The following is a 12,574-nucleotide window of genomic DNA, read 5'->3' on the forward strand; positions in this document are numbered from 1 at the left end:
ACAATTTCTACACTGATGCTTATTATTATTCATGGTCAAGCTTATTTATCTGCCCAAAATGTTACCTTTATTTACAGAATTAATTTATATTTGAAATAATTAAAGCCACTTAGAGACACTAAATACAACAACTACACAGAAGCATTAATATCACCTTTATACAATACAGCTGACAATGAATAAGCCCACTGCTGCCTACCTTGAGGATGAGCTCCACCACTTCAGTGTGGACCAGACCATGGACAGGCTCCCCGTTGACGTGGGTGATGAGGTCACCAGCACACAGGCCAGCTTCCTGTGCAGGACCGCCGTCCTCGACGTGCTGCCAGTTCACACAAGATATTCAAGTTGATTACAGGACAAAATCAATTACAATGTAAACATCCAAAGTACAGTAGTTACATTTTAGACAACAGTCAGTCGTGGTTCTTCAGTTCAGAATGTCTATGTTTCTGTATTGTCACATTAGAGCAAAGGATTTATTATTTTGCCTTTAGTTTGGCTGTAAATAATACTAAATGTTTTGTTATAGGATAACTGTGCTGGTGAAATTTGTACCCCAAACTTGAAATCAATTATCATCCCCTCAACAGTTTCAGATGCTGCTGAAATCTGATCCTCTTTTCAGCTTTCTTTTCTTTAATCCACTGATCCCTGTTTAAACCCACTTACACTTTACACACTCAAAAGTCACAGCACAAGGAATCCCTCTTTAAATGTAGCCACTGACTTCAGGTCTACTACAAAACATCTCCAAGTACCATGACAAGTCGCTTACCCAAACAATGTGATGCACACTGTAGATATCACTGTCTCCAATGTAGACCCTAATGGCCCTGAGAGTAAAGCCGTACTTCTTTCCAGAGCGATGGATGGTGATAGGTGAGCGCAGCACGCTGACTGCTGGAAAGAAGTCCCTGCTGGGTGAAGAATCACGGGACGAGGGGTTGGAGGAGAATGAGTGGGGAGACATGGGGCTGGCCAGCGGAGAGAAGCCGCCATGCTGCTCCACTGGAGGCAGGCAGAGACAAAGGAGAGAAATTAGACACGCTCTTAATGTACCACAAACTAATAGTTCAAAAAGGATTTAATTCTTTCCTCATGCCTCTCACCTGACGGTATGATAACAGACAGGGCCGTGGCCGAGGCCGACTTGATGACCTTGTTTCCAGGTCTGGAGTTACGTTTCTCGCCATCACCAGACAAATGCTGATGGCGTGCCCTTCGGAGGACCAGATCATTGGTGGCCCGGGGTCCCAGAGGGTCATAAGGAGGGACCATCACGTCGCGACCGGCTGCTACAGGACCTGGGGATAATGTGCTGATGGCAGTGGTAACTCCTGGTGTTTCTCCATGTCTGGGGGATTTGTCTGTGAAGATGTTAAGTCAGGTGGAAATTACCATTATTTAAGTTAGTGAATAGTGTAAGTAGCATTTAGAGGTGACAATAGCGATGATAAGAAGTGTCCAGCTGCCCACTCACTCAGCAGTGGCCATCTAATGAGGTATTACAGGTTGCATTTTCACCCCCTCCGTTCTTACACCTCTCTTGCTTTCTCTGACTGATTTATTTTTTATCACCTTCCCTATTCCCCTAACACTTATTTCCACTTCTTCTCGCTCTCTCTAACCTCACAATCTTTCAATACCTCAGAGACTTTTCCCTTGCTAAAACACCTGCTCCGTTGATCTCCTTGTTCCTCTGCTCCAGGAGGCTTGGCGAGGGGACGCTGGTCCCATCCAGTGATGTTCCACGGACCTTGATGGGCACCTGGCGGGACAGGAAGTCTGGCTCACCGTCTAGCGGTGAGGCAAAACGATGTGTATCCATCAGTGCTGAGAAACGTCTGCGAGCACCGAGGGGAGGGCTTGCATCCCCCTCCATGTAGAGGGACTCTGAACAGGACAGTCGTTTCCTACAAGAGATGCAAGAAGAGGACACAGAAACAGTCACATAATAGAATGCAAACAGGGCCTTAGTGAGGCTGCACTTACCTAACTACTAATATGAGTTGCATGATGTTCATCAGGTATAACGTGTACCATGATTATCATCTTAGCTTAGCTTGTTAGCATGATAACATTTGCTAATTAATACACAAGCTGCAGCTGAGAGTGAAGGTGAAGGTGATTTTATTTTCTAACTTTTATTATAAAGTTACTATATTTCATTCTAAGGGGAATATAAATGTGTGTACCAGATCTCATGGCAATCCATCCAATAGTTGAAATATTTTAGTTTGCCACATACACTATAGAAACAACAGGGACTTTAATGACATCACATTCTAAATACACAGACAGCTTTGCAGCTATAACAGCTTTCACTCTTTTGCAAAGGCTTTCCACAAGATTTTGGAGTGTTTCTGTGGGAATTTCTGCCCATTCATGCAGTGGAGCATTTGTGAGGTCAGGCACAAACGTTGGACAAAAAGTCCTGTCTCGCAATCTCTGTTCCAGTTCATCCCTAAAGGTGGTTGATGGGGTTGAGGTCAGGACTCTGTGTGGTCCAGTCAAGTTCTTCCACACCAAACTCATCCAGCCATGTCTTTATGGACTTTGCTTTGTACACTGGGGCACAGTCACGCTGGGATAGAAAAGATCCTTCCCCAAACTGTTGCCACAAAGTTGGAAGCATAGCATTGTCCAAAACGTCTTTATGTGGTGAAGCATGAAGATTTCCACTTACTGGAAGTAAGGGGCCCAGTATAACCCCTGGAAAACAGCACCATAAAGAAGCGTATCTGGATATTGTTTATATATGTTTATATAGTGTATCTAGTGCTCTGCTGCTAGAATAGCTAAAAAGACAAAAAAATTGCATATGGAAATGAAAATATGAACTGATGAGGTGATTTCTTAAAAGTAACCTGTGGAGTTTCAGTCCTCCAGTAGCACTCTAGAGCAGTTTTTCTGTGAGTGGATCCCCAACACATGCTGGGATACACATTCCTGCCAGTGGTGTCTCACTATTACACTGATCAAAAGGTGGCAGTAATGTGCCAAGATACTTCATGTTGCAATCCGCCAGCAAAGGCATAATAGAAGAAGACTGCTCAGGATGAAAAAACTTTTAAAATGGAAGATAAGACCATTTAATAAATATTCGTTTTGCAAATGATTTATGAGGAAGGAAATGCATTCAGCACAGAATTGGTGAGTAACACTGAATATAAACATATTTTTTGTTTGTTTACAAGAAAACCCCACAGGGCATCTTTCATTAAAGACATGAATGAAGGTAATGAGCTGTAGTCAAAAACTAATCATAACTGCAAGATACTGAGAATCCACACTAGATATGGAAGAAGGAAAATCCAATATGTAAGGTAATAAATGCTGAGCCACCTACACCTTATCAAATTTTCAAACCATTATGAATGCAGAATGTGTGAATGATTGATTTTATTTTCCATATGAATGTCAAGGAGATTGAAATCCAGACATATGCCTTCTAAAGATTGGAGTGAAATGGAGTTTCTGCTGTAGGCTTTCAGTGAGAAATGTGTTAATAATATGCAGTCTGGAGCCAGCACGTTGTAGTCCTCGTAAACTGCCTGAGAGCATGACAAGCATAGTAACTGAGCAGAATTACATTTAATGAACCTAGATCCCAGGATGAGAGTAAATCTTTCATTCAGGTGGGCTAAAAATTAAAAGCCCTCAATGCAAGATAATGAGCGTAAATTAACAACTTCACTATTCAGAGCACAAGTAGAATTAAATCACCTGTATTCAATAGTCCTAAAATTACCAGTAATTACCCTTTTGTGTGACATAATTGAAAAATTTCCCACTAGATTTGAGTGAGACAATCAGCCTTTGCATTATTTATCAACAAATCATGAAATGTTGGACACATGTCTCTTCAGTGAGACATGTGAACCACCCATCCACTTCCACTTTTCTTAGTTTCAAAACTTCAGAGAGGTGGGATCTGTTGCCTCTCGTTGACTCAGAGTGAGTGTGAGCTCTCGCCAAAAAGCTCTTTTTATAAAACAAGCGTCAAATCTGGTGTCAGTGAGATTTATTCATTCACACTAGGGTATGTGAGAGCTAGACTGCTGAAAGAGAGGAAACACTGAGGAAAGCACCTTCTGAACACCCCTCAGTCCTATTTAATGCAGCTACACAGAACACCCCACCTCACTTACATCCAGAAATCACAAACACACCTCCAAAACCTTTCATTCACTACTCACATCTCGGGGGACCCGGTCCTCCAGCTCTTGTCTCTCATGCTGAAGCTGCCAAGGCTCTCTCTCTTGGTCACCTTGTCCTCCCGTGGGCCCTTGTGCTCCCGACGAGACACAGAGGTCGTAGCTTTCTGTTCAAGCTGAGACAAATGCTCCATGCTGCTGTACACCTACAGGGGGTTCACAGTCAGTTCAATAATCTTTTGGTCTGTTAGTTATTAACCGCTCTGGGATAAAACAGCTGGTGAGGGGGGTTACAGCTATTTGTTTGCTGTTATTATTTACATTTGCTGTATTTGTTTCAGTTTTTTTTAATATATGAAACTATTATCTATATAATTAAAAAAATAAATAGGGCACTTATTCACTAGTAATGATAATTTTTCTCGGTTCAGTTCAGATATATTCGATATATCTAAAAGTGGAATTTGTTTTTGCAGCAATGCAGCACGAATAGCATAAAACAAAGACAATAAAAACACAATAATTCAGCTGAAGACATTAAAAGCGCTAGTGTTAATCATTCATTTAAAAACCTGTATTTGAACCTGTTGAACCTAATTTGGGAAACCTGTATCTCAGTTTGAAAGAGGTCATAGTCAAAGAGGAACTATGTAACCATATAGCTATGGATAGGATAAGATGATAATATTGATGATAATATTGATCCCTGGAGGGGAATTTCAGTTGTTGCAGCAGCACAAGGACAGAAACATCTAAAGAGAAGTAGTGAAACTAAAAATTAGACAATAACAATAAAGAAAACTAAAATAAACATAGAAGTAGAACTAGAGGACAAATGCCTGACAGTGGTTTGATTAATAAAACAGTCGCAGTCTAGTACATGTAAACAGCTGACTGAATAAAATTATAATTATGCTTGTGTTGTCTGTGTTAATATAGAAATATAATGTAGTACATAATGTCATAAAACCATAAAACACATTAACATATAATAAAGTACGCAATATGATATAGTATAGTGCAAAGGTGTAACACAGACAATCAAATGTAATGTAGTACTAGTATCAGTATAGTATAGCAGTATGTTGTAGGATTGTGTAATATATAAAAAAGAATATCCAATGATTAATTATCAAAATATGTGTTGATTAATTTTCTGTTATCAATTATCAGAATAGTGACTAATCACTGAAGCTCTGCCTTAACAAATCATGTGCGTGCATTACAGCGTGCTCACTGCAGACCTCGTTATCGGTGTGTATTCAGCAGAGGTCTTTGCTTGAGCACTCAAAAGCCCACAACTGTAACTTCAAATGCATCTCAAGCTTAATTGAAACTGGCTGCTCAATGAGGCACTCTGGATTTTCTGAAGAGCTCCTTCACAGCTTCAACACGAGAGGATGGACCAGGGGAAAGACACGAGGAAGGCAGATGGAAAGACAAAGCAAGTGTGAGAGGATGGAAGTGGGAGGGTTGAGAGAAAGGGAAAAAAATGAGGTGAGAAAATCCCACCTGGGAGGAAAAGTGCGACAGAAAAAGAATACTGAGAGTCACAGATCAGAATTTAAAAAAATCTGGCAATGGAAAGAGTGAATGTGGAAAAAAACAGGGAGGAGAGATTGTCTGGGTCATTACATCTGTAGAAAGGCAGAGCAAAAGACATTAAAGCTATATGGGTCTCTGAAAGGCTTAAAATAGAAACTGGAGGAATGAGGAGGAATAGTGCAAGAGCCCAGTGAGACGTCCTGAACTCCAGGTAGGAGTCCAGCTCTCTGCTCTCTCTCTCTCTCTGAGTAAAACTTTCTTTTATCTGTCTATCTGTCTTGTACCAAAAGACAAAACACAACAGGTTGACGCGGTGAGGGAAAAAAGGAAAACAGAGTCAAATGACAGAGAGGTTAGGAGAGAAATGAGGAGAGAGAGGGCAAAGTCAGACCTTGCTGAAGCGAGGAGAACAGGAAGAGAACTGTCTGATCTCTACAGGCTCGTCGTCATTGGTGTCATCCTCGTCATATGTATTGATGTGATGGTAACGATCCGAGCGGGCTGGCAAGGGAGGAGGTCAAATATATGTCAGATATGTCAGCTGTCAGATGAACTGGAAGGCCAGAATGTCAGAAAATTACTGTACGACCCATAAACCCAATATTGATGTAACCGCTGTACTTTACAGACACATAAATCCAGACGAACGTACTATCAAAGTAGCTGGTGTCCTCCTCTGACTCCAGGTGAGGGACGAACTCTGCCTTTTGTCTCAGCAAAGTGTTCCAGTCCAGCTCTCTGAAGAACGAGTGCTGTTTCACCTCAAATGCTCCACCTGGTGGCAGGGGCATGGATGGCACAGTGTGTAAACCTCATTTAAATATGGACAGTGTACTTAATATTTCTACTGTACTTCAACAATGGATGACAGGACAACATATATATAAAGAAAGTCTCCCATGGTGACAAAAATACATAAATATTGTCTCACTCTGCTGTTTCTCTGTTTTAGCGACTTTGGGTTCATCATTTCGAGAAAAGAATGAGATCGCAGACACAAGTAGCTCAAATGAGTTTCCTCTGTAGGGTGGCTGGGTTCACTATGCCGGGTTCACAGATAAGATTGCCTAGATTCATCAAAAATATGATGAATGTCTAATGGGTTTTCCAGGCACTATCAAGTGGGAGGAAACCCCTTGAGGGGCCAGGAATATGCCTCGATTACTGTATGTCTCAGCTGGCATTGGAACACCTTGAGATCCCCCAGGAGGAGCTGGAAGACGTTCATGGGGACAAGGACATCCAGACTGTCTGTGACCCAGCCCATGTGACTAGTGAATGGACAATCTTTTAACATGATGTATGCAAGCCTGGGTGCTTCTTTAATGGCACTAGACATTTCTAATACTGACACAATTAAGTGCAACGGAAGTTCTGATATCGAGTAAATGTAAAAGTTAGTACCTGTACCCAACCTCACAAGAGGGTTGGTCTGCAGCAGGGCAGAGATGAGGGCCAGGGCATCTGCAGGCAAGGCGTCATCACCTTCTGGCCAAACTATATCATCTAACAGACAACACAAAGAGAGAGCAAAAGGTCAGAGTAACAAGGGAGAAGGAAATTTAAAATAGATTTCAAGACGACAAATCATAGTCTAGTCCAAACTACTTCAAAAACTGCCCTTAATGCCTGTCACAAGGGGAAAAATAAGCATGGGAGAAAAGAGTACTATCTGCAGCAGTATTGAAAATCTCTTAAAGGTTAAACATAAACTACATCACATGTCTCAGATGCATGACATTGGATAGTACATAAAACAGTGGTGACACTTGATACTGAACACCGATGCTTAAAGTATATACTGTATAACTTACTATGGACCACTCAGACAACAACACAGAAATCAGTCTGAATGGAAACATACCACACATTTTTTGTGGTTTGCCTTTGATTGCTAAAAACTTGTGTTAAAATAAAAAGTAATGTAAGTTTAATAATATTTTCTCACCTGTGATGACCTGTCCAAACAGCTCCTCTGGAGTGTCTCCAAAGAAAGGCACGCAGCCCACCAGGAACTCATAGAGGATGATGCCCATGGCCCACCAGTCCACCGGCTTTCCATAGCCCTGACGGAGAATCACCTCTGGAGCAATGTACTCTGGAGTACCGCATACCTGAGGGATGGAGAGGAAGTGGAAGGAAGGAAAGACAGGAGAAGAAAAGAAAGGAACGGCGAGGGAGAAAAGAGGAAGATGTGTTGGAGATCTCGACAAACTGAAGTAACTTTTCAAAGCGATGTCTGGTTCCCGATAACTGGGAACTTGTTTGTGGAAAGAGACACTGTCCCTGAGTCAGTTTCAAATACAACTTTTTAAAGCAGCAAAAGGACATTTAATTAATTTCCTTATATTGGTAACAGAAATGTGGCAGAGTTCCACTTGTGGTAAGAAGATAGTAACCAACCCTTTAATACCAGATGTCGTAAAATGAAACTGCTCATTTACACGCTCAACATTGATGATGTGTTCAAGGTCTCATGCATGCTGAAAATCTTTGCAATATTTGCTAGTCTGTGCATGTGTGGGTGGCTATATGTGTGTATGCTGTCTTACAAAACAGAGACATCATTACTGGGTGAATGAGAAACACTCTCCTAATCACAATCTCCACTAGAAACATGAAAAGCAAAGCCCCGCTCGGCTCCATCTGCAGATGTGAGCTGATTACTGGCAGACAAACAGATGGCTGCTTCCACCCAGAAGAGCTGGAGGACACACAGGCAAATCCGACTGATTATGACTGGGTTAATTCAGAGCATAAACAATAACTATAATTGTAAAATGGCATTGTGATGCAGACGGACAGCATTAATGATTCACTCAGTCACAGGCACAGGAAGCACAGCAATGCAATGTCTTTATTTGGAGATTATTGATTTTACTGAATGACCTGGCAAGTTGGGTGGCTCACTCAAAGATGCTGTGAATGCCAGTCGCCTGTTCTTCCACCGTACAGCCGACACCAATTTTGCATTACACACACCTCATTCATACTGCTGCTGATTAACTACTTGCAGCCTTTCATAATGTGGTGATAAAGAACTGCAACTGATGTCCAAAAACCTGCCACATATGCTGCTTCTAGCCTACAGGTACTGTACCTGCTTATCCAGGAATTCTCTGGCATCTTTCTCAATGTGTCCCTCGTACAGGTTGGTGGTGAGGCTCATTAGACCCATCTTTGACAAGCCAAAGTCTGTAAGCTTGATGTGTCCCATGGAGGTGATCAGTAGACTATTTAGAGGAAGGAAACAGGAATTTAACAGTTCGACATTAATCAAGCTCAAATTTGGGAACGTTGCAGTAAAATCAAGATGTAATGGCATTTGTGGTTATTTTGAAAGCTGTGCCGTGGTCATAGGTTGTCATTTGTTGCTGTCGATTGGTTTTCATTGTCATGGGGAGCAGCTCTCACTGTAATAATCCAGGGGGAGAGTGCTACAGTAGAGATATGGACACATGAGACTGAAGCGCCGCAGATGAATGCACAGAGCAACCCTCATATCCCTGAACAATTTTGGTTTGGTTTCTGTCTGAATACTCTGTGGACCAGAGCAGACCTGACTGTGGTCTAAGACCTGTAAGTAAGACCTGTTTCCTTGTCTGGACTGCCAACCAGAGCATTCAGATATGATGTGGCCTGTTGGTAAGTGGTACCACTGTAATGCTAAGAGGTAATTAAACCCCCTAAACTTAAAAATGATTGACACAAATATAAAGCAACCCCTTCCACATTAAATAGAGCCACCAAAAAGCAGAAAAATTATATTATATTATATTATATTATATTATATTATATTATATTATAAATATATTGATTCATGCAGCTTTAACACTCACTTGTCAGGTTTGAGGTCTCTGTGGACAATACCATAGTTGTGCAGGTATTCCAAGGCTAAAACTGTCTCAGCAAAGTACATCCTTGCCAGCTCAACAGGCAGAGCCCCGATGTTCTTCAACAAAGTGGCACAGTCACCACCTGAGGACACAGAAACACCACAAGTTATCGTTATTGAGTGTTATTGATCAAAGTACTGAACGTCTGCAGGATGACCCAATTTGATCTTCTGATGAGGCTATTTTTGTGATGTACCTCTGCTTATCAGTGGGTATAAACACTTTATGTGTTTATATTATTTTTTGGCTTATAATCCACATTTGGCAGTCTCTTCATACATGAGTCAGTCACGACTGCACCTCACGCCTCAGCGTGTTTGTGTGCCTGCATAAGAGCTGCTGCAGTCGGAGCCACGACACTGTCCTGAGCTGCCCTCCAGAACATTCAGCACAACTGGAGAGGAAGATGAGGAGGGCTGGAGCAGCAGAGTGAATCTACTGACCCTGTTTGACTTTCATGGTCGAGAATACCTGTGATATGGAAATAAGAGTCTCACCTGTCTCACCACACCACCATATTAATTTCATTTTCTGAATATGAGCATCACTTGCTATCCAAGTGTTTCACTTTTATTCAGAGCTTCATAAATTAAATGAAAAGGCTGATTTAACCTATATGGTCACCATCACATCAAAAGTAATTCAATCTGATAAGGTTGAGCACACAGCAACCAGACAAGAATTGAAAGAAAAGGCTTGTGTCCTGAAGCTGCAGAAGTGCAAGGTCAGAAAATAAAAGGCAGAAAAGAGTTGTTGTTATTTTACGACCCAGACAGAAACCTGATCTAACATTTTCTCAGATGCCTGACACAGAAAAAACGAAGGGCAAACGGAAAATGAAAAGACCAAGTCACCCATTCAGAGTGATCTAATAAACGCCAAACGTCTTTTCAATTTGAGCACATCCTAAGTGTAATAAAAGTGTGCTAACAAAACGAAATCCAAACCTCCTTACCCTCAACATATTCCATGACCATGCACAGGTGTCTCCGTGTTTCAAAAGAGCAGAACATAGAGACGACAAACGGGTTCTCCGCGAAGGTGAGGATGTCCCTCTCTACGAACGCCTGCTGGATCTGGTTCCTCAGGATCAGATTCTGCTTGTTGATCTTCTTCATGGCAAAACGCTGACGTGTCTCTCTGTGGCGCACCAAGTAGACAGCACTGGAAAGAAGGCGAGACCGAAGAGTGAAAACTCAGGCAAAGGCAGTGCCATGATGAGGTACGGAGGAAAGACAGCAGAGTGAGACAGTGTTGAGAGCATTATGAAGTGTACTGTAGGGGCAGTGCTAAGAATAGATTAGATATTCCATCTGCTTTAAAACATGAATTTCATAAAGTGCAACTGAGCAGATATTAAGGTGGATATTAAGGCTTAAAATGCTCTGGCACAAAATGTCAAGCCCCAGTCGAGTAACCTTTGAGTTTTTTCAGTCCTGAGCTGAATTTTTGGAGCCTACCTCAGAAATATCTTTTTTTTCTGTTACATGGTCAGATAATGGAGGAATAATGCAGGCTTCACAGTTGGCTCGCTCTCCTTTCTGATCTACACAAGCCAAGCAACATGAAGAGGCCACATGGTGTTTTCAAATCCACACTGATCACTTATTGGTTGTGAAGTACATCTTAAGTTGACATAATGTTACTGGTTTAATGGCTTTTAAAGCCATCAAACAAAGTTACTTTTTAAAAATGTTTCCTTTTGGATGACGGTGCTCTAATTATTCTCCATGTCAGGATGAAGGTGTGGAACACTGCTTTTAGTGTCTTCACCAGTTAGTTATTTAGTTGTTCTATGTGTCAGCCAGACTACAGTAAGTATATGGTCCACCCCACATGGGACTGCAAGTCACTATTGTATCTCAAACATGAAAATATAAAAAGACATCCTCTGCCAACGCATATACAAAGCAAAAACCCAAAGAAAACATTAATATCAGAACAATCACAATCACACATCCATATAATTTCAGGTTAAAATTTGCTTAAAGTATGGACAAAATTAGAATTAGAATTTGAGTAAATAATAATGTAAATAATGCAGTCAGTCACTGAACGTCATCCATGTTTTAAAAAAGTTTTAAAAAGTTCCTGTATTTATCTCACCAAACAGGAAATGTAATTCGGAACACCTGACAACAATATCTTACAATATACCTTTTTATCTGTGCTTCAACCTACTGTAGTCAAGTATATATATCAACAGTATGTGTTTTTTATCAGTTTACTTTAAATTGTACACACTACATAACTACAGACGCTTCTCCACAGAATACTACAGGTTTTAGACTGGTTTCTTTTATACATTACTAGCAAGATTATTGTAATGTCGCTGCAGTAGTATCATTAAGGTAGTTTTACTGCAGTTTCTACTATTCTGTTAATCATTTCTTCTTGAAACACTGTGTATTTGAAACTTGCATAAAAAGTACTATATGATTTTGAACACGAATGCTGATTTTTGACCTTGGAAAGAGCAGTCTGAACCAAAAGACCTTACCTCAAGGCTCCCTTATTGTACTTCTTGCTCCAAAGCTTTCAACCACATTTCACAGCCTTCCACAGTGAACTGAAGTTAAGTCTTGTTCCAAACACTATACATATAACTTTGAGTGAAGGATCAAGGATTTCTGCTTACCCATAAGCTCCGTTGCTGATCAGTTTGATGCTCTGAAAGTCTTCTTCACTCGGTGGCTTGATGGCTCTGCCTTTTCCCTGGTGACACATGCAACATTTTAAAACTGGAATTCACATAAACACAAAGCTGGTTCAAAGGAAATGTTTAACCTTTGATGATTTTGATAGCTGTGTGTGTCTTTATACTGTATGTGAATACACTGTCTGTGATTACTGGAGCTTCACCTCAGCTGAGTCATCGGTCTCTGGAGTATGCGGACCCTCACTGTCATAGCTGTCAAGGCTCACGATTTCTGTTGAAAAAGTGTGAGTTAACAAGCAAACCTTGCATCAAAA

The 12,574-nt window shown here is 41.1% G+C and overlaps 1 protein-coding gene across 5 annotated transcripts in view; it reads right to left on the minus strand.

The window, feature by feature from the left end:
• The window catches only part of LOC124071241 (microtubule-associated serine/threonine-protein kinase 1-like), a 61,663-nt gene that overhangs the window by 5,852 nt on the left and 43,237 nt on the right, over positions 1 to 12,574 (minus strand). For 4 of the 5 annotated variants that reach the window (XM_046411767.1, XM_046411775.1, XM_046411759.1 and 1 more), the window contains 14 exons: positions 12,464 to 12,531; positions 12,240 to 12,316; positions 10,557 to 10,765; positions 9,545 to 9,683; positions 8,806 to 8,938; positions 7,654 to 7,819; positions 7,110 to 7,211; positions 6,358 to 6,480; positions 6,097 to 6,206; positions 4,203 to 4,366; positions 1,678 to 1,916; positions 1,113 to 1,370; positions 779 to 1,011; positions 200 to 322 (listed from right to left, as the gene is read on the minus strand). In XM_046411767.1, coding sequence (XP_046267723.1) covers positions 200 to 322; positions 779 to 1,011; positions 1,113 to 1,370; positions 1,678 to 1,916; positions 4,203 to 4,366; positions 6,097 to 6,206; positions 6,358 to 6,480; positions 7,110 to 7,211; positions 7,654 to 7,819; positions 8,806 to 8,938; positions 9,545 to 9,683; positions 10,557 to 10,765; positions 12,240 to 12,316; positions 12,464 to 12,531 — 2,144 coding nt within the window. The remainder of the gene's footprint in view (positions 1 to 199; positions 323 to 778; positions 1,012 to 1,112; positions 1,371 to 1,677; positions 1,917 to 4,202; positions 4,367 to 6,096; positions 6,207 to 6,357; positions 6,481 to 7,109; positions 7,212 to 7,653; positions 7,820 to 8,805; positions 8,939 to 9,544; positions 9,684 to 10,556; positions 10,766 to 12,239; positions 12,317 to 12,463; positions 12,532 to 12,574) is intronic. The other variant, XM_046411783.1, reaches the window with a different exon arrangement.

The sequence above is a fragment of the Scatophagus argus genome, chromosome 2 (genome assembly GCF_020382885.2).
Source record: "Scatophagus argus isolate fScaArg1 chromosome 2, fScaArg1.pri, whole genome shotgun sequence".
Lineage (NCBI taxonomy): Eukaryota > Metazoa > Chordata > Actinopteri > Scatophagidae > Scatophagus > Scatophagus argus.